The sequence below is a fragment of the Acomys russatus genome, chromosome 2 (genome assembly GCF_903995435.1).
Source record: "Acomys russatus chromosome 2, mAcoRus1.1, whole genome shotgun sequence".
Taxonomy (NCBI): Eukaryota; Metazoa; Chordata; class Mammalia; order Rodentia; family Muridae; genus Acomys; species Acomys russatus.
The window spans coordinates 57588768-57607187 of record NC_067138.1 but is presented as its reverse complement, the minus strand read 5'-3'; the positions used below and the strand labels follow the sequence as shown (position 1 = coordinate 57607187).

General features: G+C 48.6%; 1 protein-coding gene across 1 annotated transcript in view; it reads left to right on the top strand.

Annotated features, from left to right (window-relative positions):
* The window catches only part of Gabbr2 (gamma-aminobutyric acid type B receptor subunit 2), a 330548-nt gene that overhangs the window by 235899 nt on the left and 76229 nt on the right, over positions 1–18420 (top strand). The window contains exon 8 of the mRNA XM_051161797.1: positions 11692–11752. Within this exon, the coding sequence (XP_051017754.1) occupies positions 11692–11752 (61 nt within the window). The remainder of the gene's footprint in view (positions 1–11691; positions 11753–18420) is intronic.

The following is an 18420-nucleotide window of genomic DNA, read 5'->3' as shown; positions in this document are numbered from 1 at the left end:
GTATCCCACCCACTTGGAGCCAAAGAGGGAGTGATGCCACCTGCCACTGCAACCAGGTCCTCCATGCCAACTATGCCACCAAAGCATGGTGACACCATCTCTCCACCTTCCCAAGCTAGAAAACAATCACTCTGTTGTCTGAAAAGCAAAAGGCCCGGGTTCAGACCAATATCTGGGTCCTGCAAAGTGGAGGCGGAGCTGGATTAATGTCAAGGGCATGACTTTGAAGTGGCGATTGGGACAAAGGCTCCAACCCCTCCTGTCTGGCCATGTGACCTGAGACAAACCCCTGCCCTCTCAGCCCCTCTGTCTCCTCACCTGGAAAATGGAAAGATGGCAGACACTCCATCCCACTGTGGCTGGTAAGGTGAACAAGAGAGGTCAGGTGTCTTACATAGCTGTCTCAGCAGAATGCAAAATAGCATGAAACTGTTTCTGTGCATGGTAGTATTACAGGCTCTGGATGTTTTAGAAGGAAACCTGAGGGCAGATGAGCAGGGACTTGGTGCTTCAGGACACAGTGGGACCAGCTTGACTATGTGCCTTCTCACTGCTTGCTCCTGCCTCTTTTTGTCACGAGATGAAGAGAGAAAATGTGTTTATGTTCACACAGACCTCTGGCTCTTGTACAGGAAAACTCAAAGCTGTTGGTGAGAACTAATGTATTTCAAGAGGGAGAATTAATCTGCTGGCGATGATGTTGCTATTTTTTGCCTGGAAAAGGATGTCTCCTTATAATAGCATTTCAAAGAAACTTTTAAGTAAACTTTTCTTGTTAGTAAAATAATGCTTGCATATTAGAGACTATCAGAATGAGTTGAAAAGTAAAAAGACGAAAACAAACATAGCCACCTAGTGTTTAGCATTTCTCCTTGCGGAGAGGGATAAACTTCCTATGGACGGAACATTCTGTAGAAGACTTTTCATCCTTTTCTTTGCTCCTGTCATTCTTGAGTAGGGTACACAATGCCAGCTGCTGTAACAAAGCTTCCCCAGAACCTTTGTGAAGAGTTTGACTATAAAATGTGCCCCCTGGCTCATGTGTTTGAATGCATTGTCTCCAGCGCTGGTGGGATTGTCTTGGGGGGCTTTGGAACATTTGAGAGGTGGGTGTCTAGCTAGAAGAAGTGGATTCCAAAAGGATGTGGGATCTCGGCCCAATCTCTGTGTCCTGATGACGCCAGCCCAGATGTAAGCAAGCAACCTCACACTCCAGCCATCGCAGCTTCCTGCCTGTGACGGATCACATCCTCAACCGTGAGCCAGCCAGGCCCAGGGATGTGGCTCAGTAGTAGAGCGCTTGCCTGGTGTGCGTGGGACTCTATGTTCAATTCCCGGTATCACCAGATAGAGGAGATGTACAACAGACACACAGACAGACAGACAGACAGACAGACAGACAGACAGACAGACAGACACAGAGAGACAGACAGAGACACAGAGACAGAGACAGAGATCCAACCAGGAATGGTGGTAGACACAAGCAGATCCCTGTGAGTCAAGGTCATCATGGTCTATACAGTGAGTTCCGGTTGGCCAGGGCTACAAAGTGAGACCCTATCACAAAAAAAACAAACAAGAAATGGAGGAAGAGAGGAATAAAGAAAAGAGAGAGAAAGAAAGAGTAACACGAAAATAAAAGTGAGGCCAAGTAAGCCCTTCCTCTTGAAGCAGTTTCCTGTCACATTTGGCTACCGAGTGAGAAAAGTAAAGTGGTGAAAGGGCAGGGTACAGTGCAGAGCAGCTGGTGCCCAGCCCTCTCACAGGCTCAAGAACCAGCCCAGCCTCTTCCGTCTCCTGGTGTGGGCCTGCTAGCTCCCAAGACTCTGGCAGGTGGAACGGTGGATGTCACACTTACCCGCATACCACTGGCTAGATGGTCAGGAGCCCTGACGTGACCAGCAGGAGGACTGGAAAACTTGTCCAGCGTGTGACTGGAAGGAAAGGCAAATGGAACTGGCGGCCAGCGAATGGGAGTCTGGTGCAAGCAAACGGAATGTCACTTTTTCTAACATTGTCTTACGTTCGCAACATTCAAGTTTGGATAATGATGATTAAGTTATCTCCCGATTAAAATCCATCTATGACTCCCCCTGCACTCGAAATCAAGGTCATGTTATATGACTTCTCTTGGGGAGATGGACAAATGTCTGTTCACCCCACACAGAACACCAGCAACGGACAGAAGAAAGGATTCTTCCCAAGTTTAGCTTACTGAAACTGCATTTACTGGGGTGGCATATCGGGTAATACAAAGGCACCCTATTGCTGTATCGCTGAAAGCTAGCCCTGCTTGGATGACACTCACAAAAGCTCTCTCCACGACTGCAAGCAGCCCCCCCTGGGAGTCGCTACTCTCCAGAAGCTCTCCTGCTCAAGCCCTGGAAAAGGGTCTTGTGAAGGCTATAGCTTCTTAAGCCTTGAGTCTCCAGTTTGAACTGAGTCCTATAAGCCTCACCCTTCCCCTCCAGGAGGGAGCCATCCAATCCCAAGGACATAGCCACACAGAAGCCCAGCATCCTCAACAGGTTCTGGAAAGTTCTATAAGCCCTTGACAGCCTTCCTTACCTGTCCCACTCACCTCACCTGTCCCCACTCACTTCACCTGTCCCCACACACCTCACCTGTCCCCACTACCTCACCTGTCCCCACACACCTCACCTGTCCCCACTACCTCACCTGTTCCCACACACCTCACCTGTCCCCCACACACCTCACCTGTCCCCACACACCTCACCTGTCCCCACACACCTCACCTGTCCCCACACACCTCACCTGTCCCCACACACCTCACCTGTCCCACTCTCTCTACCTGTGTCAACTGTGATGTTGTTTGTTCATCTCCTCTTCAGTCACCCTCTTCTGCTCTAACGTCCTTGTTTGGTGCTTCCTTCCCCGCGGCCTTCGAACACGCTTCTGACTCCGTCTTCCCACAGTACTCTCCCCATCCTTTAAGCTCACCTGTCACAGCTTCATCTCTCAGCACAAAAACCACCTCCGCCTAGAAGACCATCCTAGGTCCACCTAGTCTAAATTAGGCTCTTATTTTCTTTCACAGCAACTTATTTTTTTTTTCCCCTTCGTGTTATTTATTAGTAATTCTAGGCATTTCCCATGTGCCTTTGTAATTATTTATCTTTCCCAGTAGATGGCAAGCTCCATGTAGACCAGGACTGGATTTTGCTCACTCTTCATGCCAGTGCCTGGCTGGCATGTGCCAGACTCATCACCGCCGCCCAGCATAGCTTGTTGATTGATCTGTTTCATGGTGTTGCCTGTGCCCATGTCAAAGGTCATTCTTCACTGTCGCTCTATTCTGTGCACATTCTGTGCATGTCTGATACTTGCTGTTCCCAAAACCCTGACTGTGCTTTCATACCAACTGAACGAGAGGGTGGGAGCTGGTCTCCTCTCGTGGACCACCCACCAGCCTCCCTGGGCCTCCACTTCCTTCTGCTGTGTCCAATTGCTTTTGGGAAGTTGCTCCCTGGGCTTTTACTCCATCTTAACATCACAGAGAGCAGCAGTCCACCTTCTTCTGACTTTCCACATACCTACCTCACGTGTATGGGCACATTGCACATCTGACGGCTTGGACCTATCAAAAGAATCATCAGTGTAAGAAAAATATTTTAAATAAAAGGCAAACTATGGCCTCTCTGATAGCCCAAGGAGACATGCAGGGGGAAAAAAGGCCTTTTTTTCCACCTTTACAGAACACAGGGTAGACAAACCCAATTATTTGATCTTTCCCTCTGTTTTAAGTCCCACTGTCCCTGTAAGGACAGAGGATACCTTCTCCTTCAAGCCTGCGTGGCGCCGAGCTCGGCTCAGCATGTGTGGGGACCTGCCCTGCAGTATCATAGCCCCGATAACAATATTGTGTTGTTCCTTTGAGACCGGTGCTGCCCCAGGTGAAGGGTCTGTCAGTGTAGGCATGATTGTCCACTCGGCCTGCAACAACTACTCGCCCCTCCAGCAAGCCAGGCAGGGCCCCCGACTCCTCAGCTTTCAGCTGTTTAGACATCCACCTACCTGGAGGTCTGGAGACACGGGTAAACAGTTAAGAGCAATTGCTGCTCTTACAGAGGACCTGGGTTTGGTTCCCAACACAAGCACTGGCATTAGGAAGCTCACAGCCACATATAATTTCAGTTTCAGAGACTCCAATACCCTCTTCTGGCCTCCACCAGCACCTGCATACGTGTGGTGCATGTGCAAGCAAGCAGGCACATGCACATACACTTTAATGGTTTAAAAATTAAAATAAAAAAGGAATTCCTCATCTCTGTGCAGATTTTATATAGACAGATATGCACATGGACATAAAAACACATGCACACACATATATTTACATGCATGCACATATAGATGCATATGCATGCACAGATGTGTGCACTAAAGCACAAGCACAAGGCAGTGTGCATACACACACACACACACACACACACACACACCACTACCACCACCACCACCACCACCACCTCCACCACCAACACACACAGTGGCAAAAATGAAACCCTGAGATGCATAAGCATGTTTCCTCTCCCACGGCAAGCATGACTGCCCAGAGGCAAACGGGCACTCCAAAACCACATTCAGGATGAAACATTTCCCAGCATGCTCTGGGAACCACAGAGCTCGACACTGTACAGCACCCAGGGGGCCAAAGCCCTCAGGCTGTACTCAGGGGTCTCTTCTCTGAGTAGTGACCAACTTCAGCCAAGTGCTGCCTTGTCGGCCTCACAGAAGCTGCCACCTTCTGGCCTCCCAGGCCGGATGCCAATCCTGGGCAGGCCAGCCCATCCTCTGCTGAGAAGCTGAAGCTGAAACAACAAAAGAAAAGAAGAAGCCCCAGTCTAGGTCTTGACCCGTAAGTCGCTATTGTGTATTTTCTCCATCCAGTAGTGAACCGTTGGAGATGAACTCTGAAAGCAGATACTAAGAGGAGACCCCCTAGAGCCTGCAGCATACACCCCAACCTCACCCGAATCCACAGCCATGCCTGTCCCACATCCATGCCCAAGCCCACACCCACCCACACCTCACTCCTGTCCCTGCCCTAAGACTTGGACCTGGGACTAGAGTAACAACAGCTGCTGTCGATTACTTATTAAAGGTCCTTCTGGGCCTAGTGCAGTGTCCTTTCCTAAGTCTCTTCTTTCATCCTCCCACACTGTCCTGAGAGGTAGGAATTGTTCTTTCAGATAGAAGGCCGAGGCTCAGAGACAGTTTGACAGTCCCCACTCACGCTGATGGTGCTAGCTTCTCTTGTCTGGCCAATCCTAAAGCTTGAGTTCCGCCCACACACACACACCCCTCCACGTTCCCCTACCCCCACGTGTAGCCCACACACTGCAGTGTCAGTTGAGATTGACCGTCGTGAAGCAGGCTGCCTTTTTTAAATTCTTCTTTTAACCATAGCGTTTTTAAATTAGTTTTTGAGGTTAGCATACAAAGTAATGGGTTCCGCCATGGCTTCTTCATGCGTATGTGTCATTACACTGTGTCCTTATTGGCTGTCCTCCTGCCCCTAAGGCTTATGGCCTTCTGTGCTTCCTTGCACAGTATCTCTCGCAGGGGAAAGCGAACCCTTAACTCTTCTCCATCTGGGGACTTTCCTCCATATTTTATTTCCACTTCTGTTCCATAGAGATCCTTATCGAAACAAGTTAGGTCCGTGTCAGTCCGTGGCTTCCTTGAGAGGGTCGGAACAAGAAGAGTTGTCCCTGGCATGGCATGTTGCAAACATTTCCAGACCCCTGGATATGGAGGGACAGGAAGGAAGGCGGGGCTGCTACTGCCTCTACAAAGCCAGAGAGTCCTACCTTCTTCATAGGATGCTGATCACCGTGGTGTCTAACTGTTAAAGGGTTTCTAAAAGTGACCAAAATGCAGGTTTGGAATACAAGTCAAATAAGGAGGTGATGTCTGAGCCAGGCAGTAGTGGCGCACGCCTTTAATCCCAACACTCGGGAGGCAGAGGCAGGTGGATTCCTGTGAGTTCGAGGCCAGCCTGGTCTACAAAGTGAGTTCAGGACAGTCAAGGCTACACAGAGAAACCCTGTCTCCAAAAAAAGAAAAACAGAAAAAGAAAGAAAGAAAGAAAAAGAAAAAAGAAAAAAGGAGGCGATGTCCAAGCATGCTGGACCCTACGGATGCTGCCTCTAGCCTTGCCAGATCTGCTACTTTGGAGACTGCACCTCTCTGGGCCCTGAGCAGGCAGCTGGGTACCACTTGACCACACTACATCTTCAATCACTTGTAGTTTTTACTGCTGTGCCCCAAACCAGGGTAGGGATGGGGTGAAATTTTTCCCCAATATGAACATCCCCCCATGAACGCTTCCTATTAGCAAGACGTAAATAGTACCGGCTAGCAGGGGATTCTGGGAAATGTACATGACTTGGAGGCCTGAAGCCCCACCCCCTCCCCACCCCCCGCAACACAGAGGAGAAAATATGGAAGAGTGACTGAACTATGAACACTGCCCAGGTCACAGCTACCAAATCCCGCTGCCTTGGGAATCTAATTTCTCACATGGATTGGTCCCCAATGATGCAACAGCCCCAGACGGGCTCGGCTCAAGGAGAGCTGTGACATGTATATACAAAAATGCTTTCTGAATGAGGAGCACAATTCTGGAGTTTTAGAAAGTAGGGCCACCTACTGTTCCCAGCAAGGAGGCAGAGACACAGTGCCACACTGTTGCCCTCAGCAGCCCCAGGAGTTCCCCCTAATCTTCTGGGAAACTTCGTGTGGGCCAAGCTGAGACTGGTGGCTTTGGTGCAGAAGAGAATTTTAAGTTGAGACACTTTAAACACAAGACTTAAACATGGGCATGAGAAAGAAGAAAGGAAGGAACACAAGATATGCCTGAGGGCATGGACACCCGCTCCTCAAGTGAGAGCTACAGAGAGCAATACATATCCACGCGTGGGCAACGGACACCCCCAAAGGACAGAAGTAATTGCCTTAGCAATAATTCTATAAACCGTTCTGGTGACTCTTGAACTACATCTCAAAAGGTTGCTAAGAAACATATTTTATTTCCTTTTCTCTCTTGTTCATAGTGAGATGAGTGAGGTGGCTCTGGAGCTGGCAGAGACAGAATAATAACCTGACAGGTTCACACGAGAGGGTTAGTACTTGCCTGTCCCTGAAAATGGGGCTTCTAGTGAGAGTCCGAGGGAAGCACAGGTTTGCTTCTGGGAAAGGGGGAAGGCCTTAAGCAGTGGCTAACTTCGCTGGAACTCCAGTTTCACTAGAGAGAAAAGGCAGCTGCATCCCAGGATGAAGGCTCCTCTCCTCTCATGGCTCCAAGTTTTCCATCTTCCTCCTCCCTCTCCCATGTCATTGACTGCAGTGATCCACCACAATAAGCTAGAGAGGCTGGTGGGCACTAGGACTTCTCTCAGAATCTCTTACCTCCTCCTCTTCCTGCTCAAGACCCTTCACAACAGGAAGTCTTGAGTTGGGACCGGAAGCAGACAGGGAGCTAAGTGTCACCAAGAGGAAGTGAGTCAGGAAAGCGTCTGAGGAGAGGCCAGAAAGGACTCAAAGGAGCAAGGCCAGCTCCACGGTTAGACCACCCTCTCTTCCATTGTCTCCATCACAGCTCCATCACTGACTGCATTTCTTAGTCATTTATTGGTTCAAAGCTTCCCTAGAGTGAGGTGGTACTTGGGCAGGCTATGGTGAAGCACCACTGCAGACATAGCTGGCCAATCAGGAGACTGAGGCAGGAGGATCTCTTGAGACCCAGAATTTGAGGCCTGCCTGAGCATCATAGTGAGGCCCAATTTAAAACAAAGAATACTTGGTGCAGGGTAGGTCAAATATTGTGTTGGTGGGCTGGTCGTCTTGTTCCATGGAGTGTAGCTTCTAAAGAGGCTTTCCTGACGATTACTCATGGGCGAGAGGCCTTCCTCAGCTGGGCCAACAGCCCTCTGAGTAGTTGGCAATGCTGAAGGGAACAGTAAAGGACAGGTCACTCAGTAAACTGAGTCACATGACACAGTTTCCTTCAGAGGGATTTCACTAAGCTCTGGCCTCTCTGGTACAGACAGACGGTCAGCAACCAACTGCTGTCATCAACACTGGCTACCACAATAAAAAACCATCCCTGTTTGGGGATAATATTTCCTCTCATTGGGAGACAGAGCACATAGTGGTGGTCCATGAGGTTGGTGGTACAGTTATTTGGAGGTAACCCTTCTGGGAGGGGGCCACCTGGTTTTACCCCTTTGCCATCTAATGTCACTTAGAAGTTGAAATTTTCTTCCCAAGAGTTGGCAACTTCCTGGTACCTCAGATCTTTTCATTTCAGCTCTCTGCTATTAGGATCACTTAAATAAAAATGATTCCTGCCACTCACAGAGTGCTAGTGTTGTATCAGGAGCTATGTGGGGAAGGGCTATATTTTAGAGATAATGCCCAGAATGTTGCCTAGGGGGGAGATGGAACATGGCTTGTGAGATTCAGGCATCGTTCTCCTATGTCTGTGCTTCCTGAGGCGTTAAGGAGAGGCATGAGTTCCTGCTAGTAAAATTAGATATTGCTGCTAACACAGAACAGAGCAAGTCTTACTTCAAAATGGGTGTTTTGTTTTTAAAAATGAAGGCAGGAAGGAAAGAAAGAAAGAAAAAGGAAGGGAAGAAGGAGAGAGGGGAAGAGAGAAAGGAGGGAATAGAAAGAGAAGAAAGACAAGAAAAGAAAAAGAGGAGACTAAAACAATAGGTCCAAAGCCAAGAGCACTTGCAGAGGACCTGAGTTCAGTTCCAAGGAGGCTCACAATGGCTTATAACACTAGCTCCTCTATGAGCACCTGCGGTAGTGTGCGTGTACACACACACACACACACACACACACACACACACACACACACACCGTATAAACAATTTAAAAGTAACAAATTTTTAAAAAGCAGAGGGAGAGTGATTGCCCCTCCATTTCATCTGGCCACAGACACCCTCCCAGGCACTTTCTAATGTAGCCAGCAAAGAATCTACAGGACAGACCACATTCCAGACCTGGATGCCTTTGGAGTTCTTCAGGTCCTGATGAGAGATCGCTAAAGAGTTTAGGCCTCTGCCCTTGGAATTGGGGTTGGGGGGCGGGTCAGGCTGGGGGAGATTCTTTTCATTTTCTCCTTGTGGAGAGTAGTTTGCATCTTTAGCCCCCAGGTGAAGTGGTCCATTTGCATAAACATGATTCTTTTGGAAGGTGTTCTATGATTTCCAATCATCCCTAGAAATAAAATCCCAGCTCCTGTCTCACCTTCCGCTGAAGTGTTTTCACACTTCAGGGAATTGCTTACCGCCACCTGAATGTAGAATTGGGTGGGTGTTCAGTTTCAAACTGGTACTACTAACAGCTGCCTTCGGGACTTCAAAAAGGTGTCAAAGTGGCTTTGGAAGGTGTTTCCAAAGACACATTGTGGGATCTCCTCTTTGTTCTTAAAGCCATGGGGCCTCATCCCGTGGATTTCCTCCTGAGGGAAGATGCTCCTGACTTGCTCCTGAGAATGAAGTGGGTATGGAGTTGCCCTGGCGAGTCAAGCGTACTGCAGTGAGAGGAAGACAGGGTACCCTGGAAAACAACCTCCTTCCTATTTCACCAACTCTGGTGAAGTAGCCTGGGTCTTAATGACACACCATATTTTCCCATATAAGATGACTTTTTAACCCTGAACAATCTATGCCAAAGTTGGGGATTTTCTTATATGCCGAGTGTGTACATGCTCCTTGCTTTCCCTTGTGTCATATACCTGGCGGATATCATGGGGTGGGGGTGGGTGCCATGATTGATTCCTAACTCTGTGGGAGTGCGGGGAATATGAAGCAGGGAGGAGCAAGCTGCACACATCTTCCTGTACCTCGAGGAGAACCTGAGCTTGGATTGGCTCTCCACCAGAACCCACCCATTCGCCTCGGAGGACTGCCTTCCAGTTGAGTATGGAACGCACCTTAAAGGGACAGTGTAGGCTGGCACTGGCTATCTGCTGGCATTTAATAAAGCACCTGGCTGGCTGTGCCCAGCCTACAAATAGACACATGCCTGCGTCTGCTGCACAGGGTGTGCGTTGGGAGAGGGGTAGTCTTATATGGCAAGTATATTCCAAACTATATTTTAACTAGAAAAGTTGGGGTCGTCTTATACGCCCAGTCATCTTATATGCTGAAAAATACAATAGCTCAGTGGTAGAACACTCACCTAGTGTGCACAAGGTTCTGTGTTTGATCCGTAGCACTTCTAAACAAAATGAAACTGGGGTTGGACTCCAGCCTCATTTGCAATGACCTTGTGATCAGCACATAGCTTTTCTCCCTTTCTTTCTTTTACATGCCCATTTTGCACGTGTGTGTATGTGTGCACACGCACACATGTGTGCGTGTATGTGCATGCATGTGTGGAAGCTCAAGGACAATCTCAGCTATTGGCCCTCACCTTCCACTTTGTTTGAGATAGGATCTCTTTGTTGTTCAAGACTTCCTGTACCAGGCCAGATGCCAGGGTTACCTCCAGGGACTCTCCGTTCTCACCTCCCATTTGAATACAATAGCACAGGCACTGCAGATGTTCTCTGACACTCCCAGCTTTTTATACAGGTTCTGAGAAATCAAACTTAGGTCCTCACAAGACAAGTACCCTACCCACGGAGCCATCTCCCCAGCCCAGCCTCAGTTTCTTGATCTGTAAAGTGGGCATTGTCCCCATGCCACCTAAGCTAGTTGTTAAGATGCAGTGACAGACCACGTGCCAATTTCTTCTCATCAGTTTCCTTGCATGATTGCAGAATTTTAGCAGGGACCACAAGTGGGAAAAAAGAACCAACGTGCCTTCTGTAATTCCCTAGTGTACACAGCCAAGCATATGGGAGCCATCAAGGCAGATGCTGGAGATGACAGCAATCTTTAGCCCCCAAAGTCCCTAATGAGAGGTGCTCAGCAGCCTGTGACTGCAGTTAGGTCTTGCTGGCTGGAGACGCTTAATTTCGAGCTGCATCATAGCCCAGTTATAATTGGGGCTGACGTCACATCAGGATGATTGTCCCAAAACATTCTCCATCTTTTTTTTTTCCAGAGACAGTTTATCTGTGTAGCCCTAGACATCCTGAAACTCTACTTTATAGATCAGGATGCCCTCAAAGTCACAGAGATCTGCCTGCCTCTGCCTCCTGAGTGCTGAGATAAAGGCATGTGCTACCATGCCCAGCCCAGTCCTTTTTTTAATAATAAACCACACACAAATAGATAGATAGGTGGACAGATTGATGTAATAATAATAATAAAGCCCCAACCTCCAGCACCCTGATGCTCCTCCATCAATATGTCTCATGGAAGCCCTATGTCTTTCTTGAGTGGGCACAGGACCAACCATCAAAAACCTCACCTCTACCGCCATTCTGCTAGAAGACCTTGCCTCTTGATAACACAAGCCACGTGGGCATTTCATAATCACTGCACTAATGGCGATGCTATCTCAGCTTTATTGATTTTGTTCCTCTCGCATATTAAGCAGATAAAGTCACAACTAATGTGCAAGTAATGAGTTTGTCTTTGGTGCCTGCCTTCAATGGGAGCCAATTTTTCTCCAATATTAATAACCGTATCGTGCTATTAAAGATTTCAGTGGGCTAATGTGACATTTCTCTTTTGTTCTCGTTTGTTTGTTTTGTTTTGTGTTTAGGGTCAAGTTGTGTTCCGGAACGGGGAGAGAATGGGAACCATTAAATTTACTCAATTTCAAGGTAGGCTTTTTGATGCTTATTCTTTCCAGCTGACGGCATTTATATTCAGGGATGTTGTGTTTCTGCAAATAAAAGGCATAAGAAGAGATGGAAATCTGATATGAGATTCCAGATAAAACAAGAGTCAATAAGAAACGCTTCCCCATGAGTGCATGAGTTACAGCTATGTAGAAAATTGTTTCTCAAATGCCTCACTCCCCAAGCCTACCCCACCCCATGTGACTCCTAGACTTTTAGGAAAGGGAATAGGGTAAATCAATAGCAATATGCTGAGAAGCCTGCATCATTTCAGGATTTGATCACCATTACCTAGTATAACCTATTTCCTACATTTTGCCAGTCTTATGTTATCTTGGCTCACCAACAGCCACCTTTTGCTAACTATTGTAAAGCCACTCTGGGACATTATCTTATTTCAATATATAAATACTTGGAGTGTGCGTTTCTTCTGGAGGACTTTTTCCAACATAGCCACTGTACCTACAAGAACATTTCCTAGGTCTCAATGTCTTTCCACTCCCCATCTATTGGTCCTCCAACCATTTCAAAGCAGACAGTTTGATGGAGAACCCTCCTAAAGTCCAACCATTACACCAGTCCATTTGGTGGGATGATGATGATGATGACGACGATGAGGATGATGATGATGATGACGACGACGACGATGCAAGTCCAAGATAGGGCTCAGGAGCCACCCCAGCCATGTTCAATGTGTCATGAAAACACAGTTCAGAGAGGGGTGGTAACTTGTCAGAGTGCTGGGTGCATAAAGGGAATCAGAGCTGGACACTCCAAGGGACAGTTGCCTCTGTTTGGCTCAGTCATTACGCTTGTGGTTAGCCCGCCCCACTGGAGGGACCATTTGTAAGAGCGCTGCTTCTTGGCATTTTGACAAGAAGTGAGGGCCTTTGCTTTGAGCAGATCCCAGAGTCGTTCCAGGGAAAGCCAGAATTAAGGCAAACTCTTCAGATTCATTTGGAAGAATCCCACCAGGCTCCTGATCAACCTGAAGAGCTGTTTCTCAGGCTGCCTCCTCCTAATGCAATGAGTGCACTTTACTCATTCGTCTTCCCATGGCAGGTAATTGAAACGCATGTCAGCTCTCTGGTATGCACAAAAGGTGTTATCTTAGGCAAATGTAATTATTTTCCCATTTGTTGAGTCTTCTTCATTGGTTGAACAAAGTAAGCATCCTAGCAAATATGCTTGTTTTTTGAAGGATAACAGCCAAATCCCTTTGTCACATTCCTAGTTCTCAAATTCTTCCGTTGAAGCTGAGTATTTTGTAAAATGTAGATGACTTGATCACAGCACTGCATGCTGATATTGCTGCCTTTCTCTTTTTTATATGTTAAGTTTAGACATCAGCTCCAGCAACTGTGGGTTTAGCATATCTGAATTCATAGGGCACATGGCCAGGCTTGTGGTCCTGCCCAGATCAAGTCAAGCAGCATCCCACTAGGAACGGTACCACCTCCCCTGTGGGACCAGTAGGTCTGGGAAGTTAATCCTTCCGTTTCTGGGATCAAGCCCAAACCACGATAATGCATAGGTACAAATACCCAGCATCCTTCACTTTGGAAGAAATATACCCCCAAAAATGTTGATGTTTATCCCCAGAGGCCAAAGTAGCTCCAGCCTCAGCAGCCCACACTGCCCACTCATGTCCTTGTACTGGCTGCGGTCCCTTCCCTGCCCCACTGGCCATGCCCCATCACTGTATCCTCCTCCACATGGCTTATGTGTATCTACCCTTCTCTGGTGGGCAATAAGCTCTGCACCCTGGATGGCAAGTGAGGCAGGAGCAGCGTCACTATCCTGTAGAGCCGTGCCCACCCTGGATGTGCCCAGTTCCAATTCCACCCGTTCCCTGCCTCTCCCTCATCCACTGTGCCTTCTCTTGAGCCCTGAGTGGATGGAGATAAATTTTGGAGAGTAGCTTTATCTTCCCCTTTAAGAGAAAAAAAAATTCGCTATAACTGCCTCTTCTAAACAGCACTGGGAATCTGTAGCAGGGAGGAAGCCGAGCAGAGCATGATTAGACCTTGTTTGGTGCTCTCATAGAAAGCTCAGCGTCTGCTCCAGGCAGCCTGCCTTCATTAGGCCTGTTTGTGAGACTGACGGATGGTGGCTTCCTTGAGATATAAAGGACCGCCTCTGGGGCTGGCATCTGCACACCTGATCTGAAGGGATGGGGTCTTGAGGCTCTTAATGCCATAATTGTCATTCAGAATGTACCTCAAGTGGTGGAGGCTCCTCCCCTCCACCACCACCACCCCCATGCACACCCTATTCACTGCCTGGGCTTCTGGGCACACAAATGCAGATACAGTTTCTCCCTTCCCCAGTGTCTGCCTGGTGCTTTGCTGAGCCCTCCAGGGGAGCATCAAGTTGAATAAGACACAGTTCCTGGCCCTGGGGACGTCATAATCTCTCTGGCCAAATGTCAGCACCCATAAAGGCAGGAAGACACTTCCCAGAACCTACTAAACAACTTTATGGACAGTTTGGCCCTGATCAGAGACTCCTGGTGCTGAGTTTTAATGTCCTTTCCTGTCTCCTGACACACTGCAGCATCCTCCATGAGCCTCAGTCTAAAAGGCTGCCTCAGTAGACTCAAACATTGGCTCATGTAAGTCATCATCCCCTGACCTCCAGCCCACTCTAGCAGGACTGTGGACCAGCAGGAAGGGAAGATACTAGTGAGGGTGGGCTTGTTGGGAACAGCCTGAAGGCCTCCTAGCCCTCACAATCCAGGGGGAACCCCCTCAAGTAAGGGGGCCCAGAAGACAGGATTATTTAGTAGACATTGTGCTTCTTAGAGTGGCAGACTCTGTGTTACAGGAGCTCTGACTCTCTATGCCTTCGTTAGAATGCCTCTAGGAACAGGGAGCTCATCCCCCTCATGTGAAAAGTATCATTGCTTGCCAGGCAGTGTAGCTTAATCACTCTGAAATTTCACTTTGGGGTTTGTTTAAAAATAAAAGGTAAGCATGTCCCCTGCTTTGATAGTGACTGAGTACTCAGTGGCATGGTACTGCTGAGTGGCTGGCTCAGTGGCTGGCATGGAGAAGGGCCTGTCAAGGGTATCTTTCTCCCATGGCCATTTCTCAACAATGACCAGAAGTGTGGCCTTGCCTCACACTACTCATTCAATGGGACGTTGATGTCATTGGCACAAAAGACCTTCCAGCTTCTTCATTCCCCCAGTACCCTTGCTTATCTCCAAAGCCCACTCTCCCAATGGATGACCGGCGTGCTCATTGCTTAGTGAGAATTCTGTGTCTGCGTGTCTGCCCCAAATGTGGGTTGCCATTTTGTGTGTGGACATCTTGAATTTGCCTCAGTGCCTCTGGGTTGTATGACTCTTTGCTTTCCCTGATGTTGTTTTTTGAGCACGCCTCTGGTTCCTTGGTGGGAGGTCATCTAGGCCAGGACTTCTCTCTACTGTCTCCATGGAAACATCCATCCCACATTCACTCCCAGGGACAGGCAGCAACTTGTCTCAAACTTTGTCTCCTCATGAGTGATAAGGTCCTTATACACATCTCCTTATGGGTCCAACTGGGGTCTGCTGTGGGCTGTTGGGTCCAGAAGTGTGTGCATATTAAACATGCATGTACTGCCTGATTTCCCTTCCCAGTGACTATATTGCTTCCATTTCCACTAGCACAGGGATGCTGATGTCCTTCCCTCCCACCTGTGGCATTCCCCGATATCTCTCGTTCCCTCCCTCCCTCCCTGCCTCCCCACTGCTCTTCTCTTCCTCCTCCCTCTTTTTTTTTCCTCCCTTCTCCCTCCCCACATGCAGTCTACAAGAATAAACTAAGTCATCCTGTAATGGCCCCTACCCCCGATGGAATAGTCTTCTTTCCAGGCTGTACACAGATGCCCTGGTCCATGAGCGCTAGTTTATAAGGCCCAGTGTGTGTCCAGAGAGTTACTGCATGATTTTAGGGTAGAGGCCTGGGCTTAAAACCTGGACGTGCCATGCAGCAAGCTGTCTCAGTGGGCAAAATCACTTACCATTGTTGGAATGACAACCTGAATTTGGAAAGAACTAACTCCTAACAATTGTTCCTTGACCCCCTTACACACACACACGTGCACGAGCGCGCGCGCACACACACATCATCATCATCATCATCATCATCATAGCCTTTTAAAGCTAGAAGTATTGACTACATGTCAGGCCGACAAGCTGGCCAGTGGATGGAAAAACAGAAAGGGGCAGGCATCTCGTACATACCTGTAATCCCAGCTGCCAAGGAGGCAGAAGCAGGAGGACCACACATCCAAGGCCAGCCTGGGAAACTTACAAGTTCAAAGCCAGCCTCGCAAGTTAGTGAGACTATGTTAAAAGATAAAATAAACTCGGTTGGGGATGCGGAGGGAGGGAAGAGCCACCATGGAAACTGGAGGCATCCACTGCAGTAAGAGAACAGGCAGACTGCCTGAGGACAGAGCAAAAGCTCCCTCTCTGCGTGGGTTAGCTACCATTTCCTGTTCGTTAAGGCACTACCAAGACCCTTGGTCTATGTCCAGCTTGTGAACCTCACAGCAACTGGGAAAGTACACAGATTGTGATTTCTAAATAAAATGTATTGTTTGTTTATTATTGTCATTGTGGAGGTCAGCCCCAGAGCCTTTCCTGTGCTTGCCAAAGGCTCTACCACTAGGCTCTATCTCCAATCCTTGGAGATCCTGTTTTTATTTGTTGCTGTCCTTATTACTGGTGTTGAGAGAGGCTCTTATTATGTAGCTAAGGCTGACCCCAAACTTGCAGTCCTCCTAGAACTGAGGCAACAGGCACACAGCACCTCATCAGAGCACACTGTACATTTTACATCTTTGCATCTCCAGCTCCCAGCACAGGGCTGGCCCATTGCAGGTGCCTGACATTAGTTGAATGACTACAGGCCACGATGTTACTTGGAGACCTGGCGCGACATCTCTTGTGACATCAAAGATGTCCGGGACTGCCTTAGTCCAGGGTGTAGGAATAACTTTGGCTTTGTACTGCCTATGGTGGGCAGCTCTGATCAGCATGGGCAGGAGTGCCCTGAAGCTGAAGCGGGGGAGCCCTGCCAGGTGCTCCTTGGGTGCTACCCTACATGACTTCAAGCCCTCCCTGCGCCAGATGTGAGGCCTGTCTCTCCTCTCTGGATAGGGAAGTTAAGCCATGGCTTTCAAGCACTAAATGCAGAGACTTGCAAGCTCCTGGAGCCTCTGGGTATTACCTCCTGGGAGAAATTATGCTGATTATGGTCTTTGTGGGAGGTTGAATTTTACTTCAGTGCCATGGGACAGTACATGCAGCCGGGTATTTGAGTCTGAGGGGTGGGTTGTGTGGCTGTGGGCGCCGTGGGGTCCCTGTGGTGCCACTTCCTGGATCCTGATGATCTGTTCCGATTGGCCTGCATATTTCATGTGTTGCCTCCCCCGGGGACTGAATAAATAAATCAGGGCTTCCTCCTCCTGCCGCTGGGAGCTGATTGGGGAGCCTGTAGGGCTAAGGACTTCAAAAGGTGAGAGCGGGGACTCTGGAGCCTCCGACAGAGTGTGTAAATATGACATTTAAGACCTAGGTGACCCAAGCAAGCAGGAGGACTTCTATAGTCCTCTTTCCCTGAAGTTTAGGAAGCAGGCAGAAGTGTGGCCTAAGGGGTTCCCTAGCCTGCTTCCTGAATGCTTATAAGGGGTAAGCGAGGCTTCTATACCTCTGGCCAGACCATCTCCCTGGGGCACTTGGCTGGCTGGAGCTGGCAGTTTTGGGAACCTACCTGCCCTTCGGTGGGCCCTAGAACAGTAGAAATGCTTCTCTGGTGGTGAAGCCAGGGACCCAGCCACTCTGCACAGAGCTGTCACTCAGAGATATCATCAAGGCAGCCTGCAGTCAAGAAGAGTAAGGTTGTTCCCAGTGCCACTGGATCCTTCGACAAACCATGGCCAACTCAGGTCTAGGGTTTTATTGTCAATGAGGCAATAAGAACCCTTCACCACACACAGAGGGTACTAAACAAAGAAAGCCTGTAAAGAAGATTGTATCTAGCCACTGTTGGGTCATTTTCTGTTACTGTAACAAAATCCCTGAGGCTAGGTGTGTTACTTAAAGAAAAGAGGCTTGCTTAGCACACAGTTCAACAGGCACCTTCCATCAACTCACTCTCACAGGAAGAAACCACAGCCCCTTTAGAATGTCAACCATGTCACTAGAAAAGGTCATTTCCAATGAATCTAAACGCCTCCCACCAGGCCTCTTCTTAAAAATCCCACCACCTGAACACTGTCACACAGTACCCAAGCTTCCAGCACACAAACCTCTAGGGACACACTCAACCGTATCAAATCACAATACCCCCAACCTCACAAGCCCTGCTCTGCCCTGGGGGCTCCACCCTATACTCTCATACCCCTTGCCACCTGTCCCTTCTTTGTGACCCCACCTTCCCCTAACTCTGCTTGATTCTGCCAGACACCAAGTCCACAGCCCTAACTCAAGGGACTGGTTATACGAGTCTCTCGGTGGCATGGGACATCTGCCCACTCCGTGGTCACATTGCCCCTTCCCTGGATACTGATGCTTCCACTGGTGGCCTCTGGCTTCTCATCCTTTGCTGTCTTCCTGTTGCTGAAGGCCGGTGCTTCCCGATGCTGCACTTAATCCC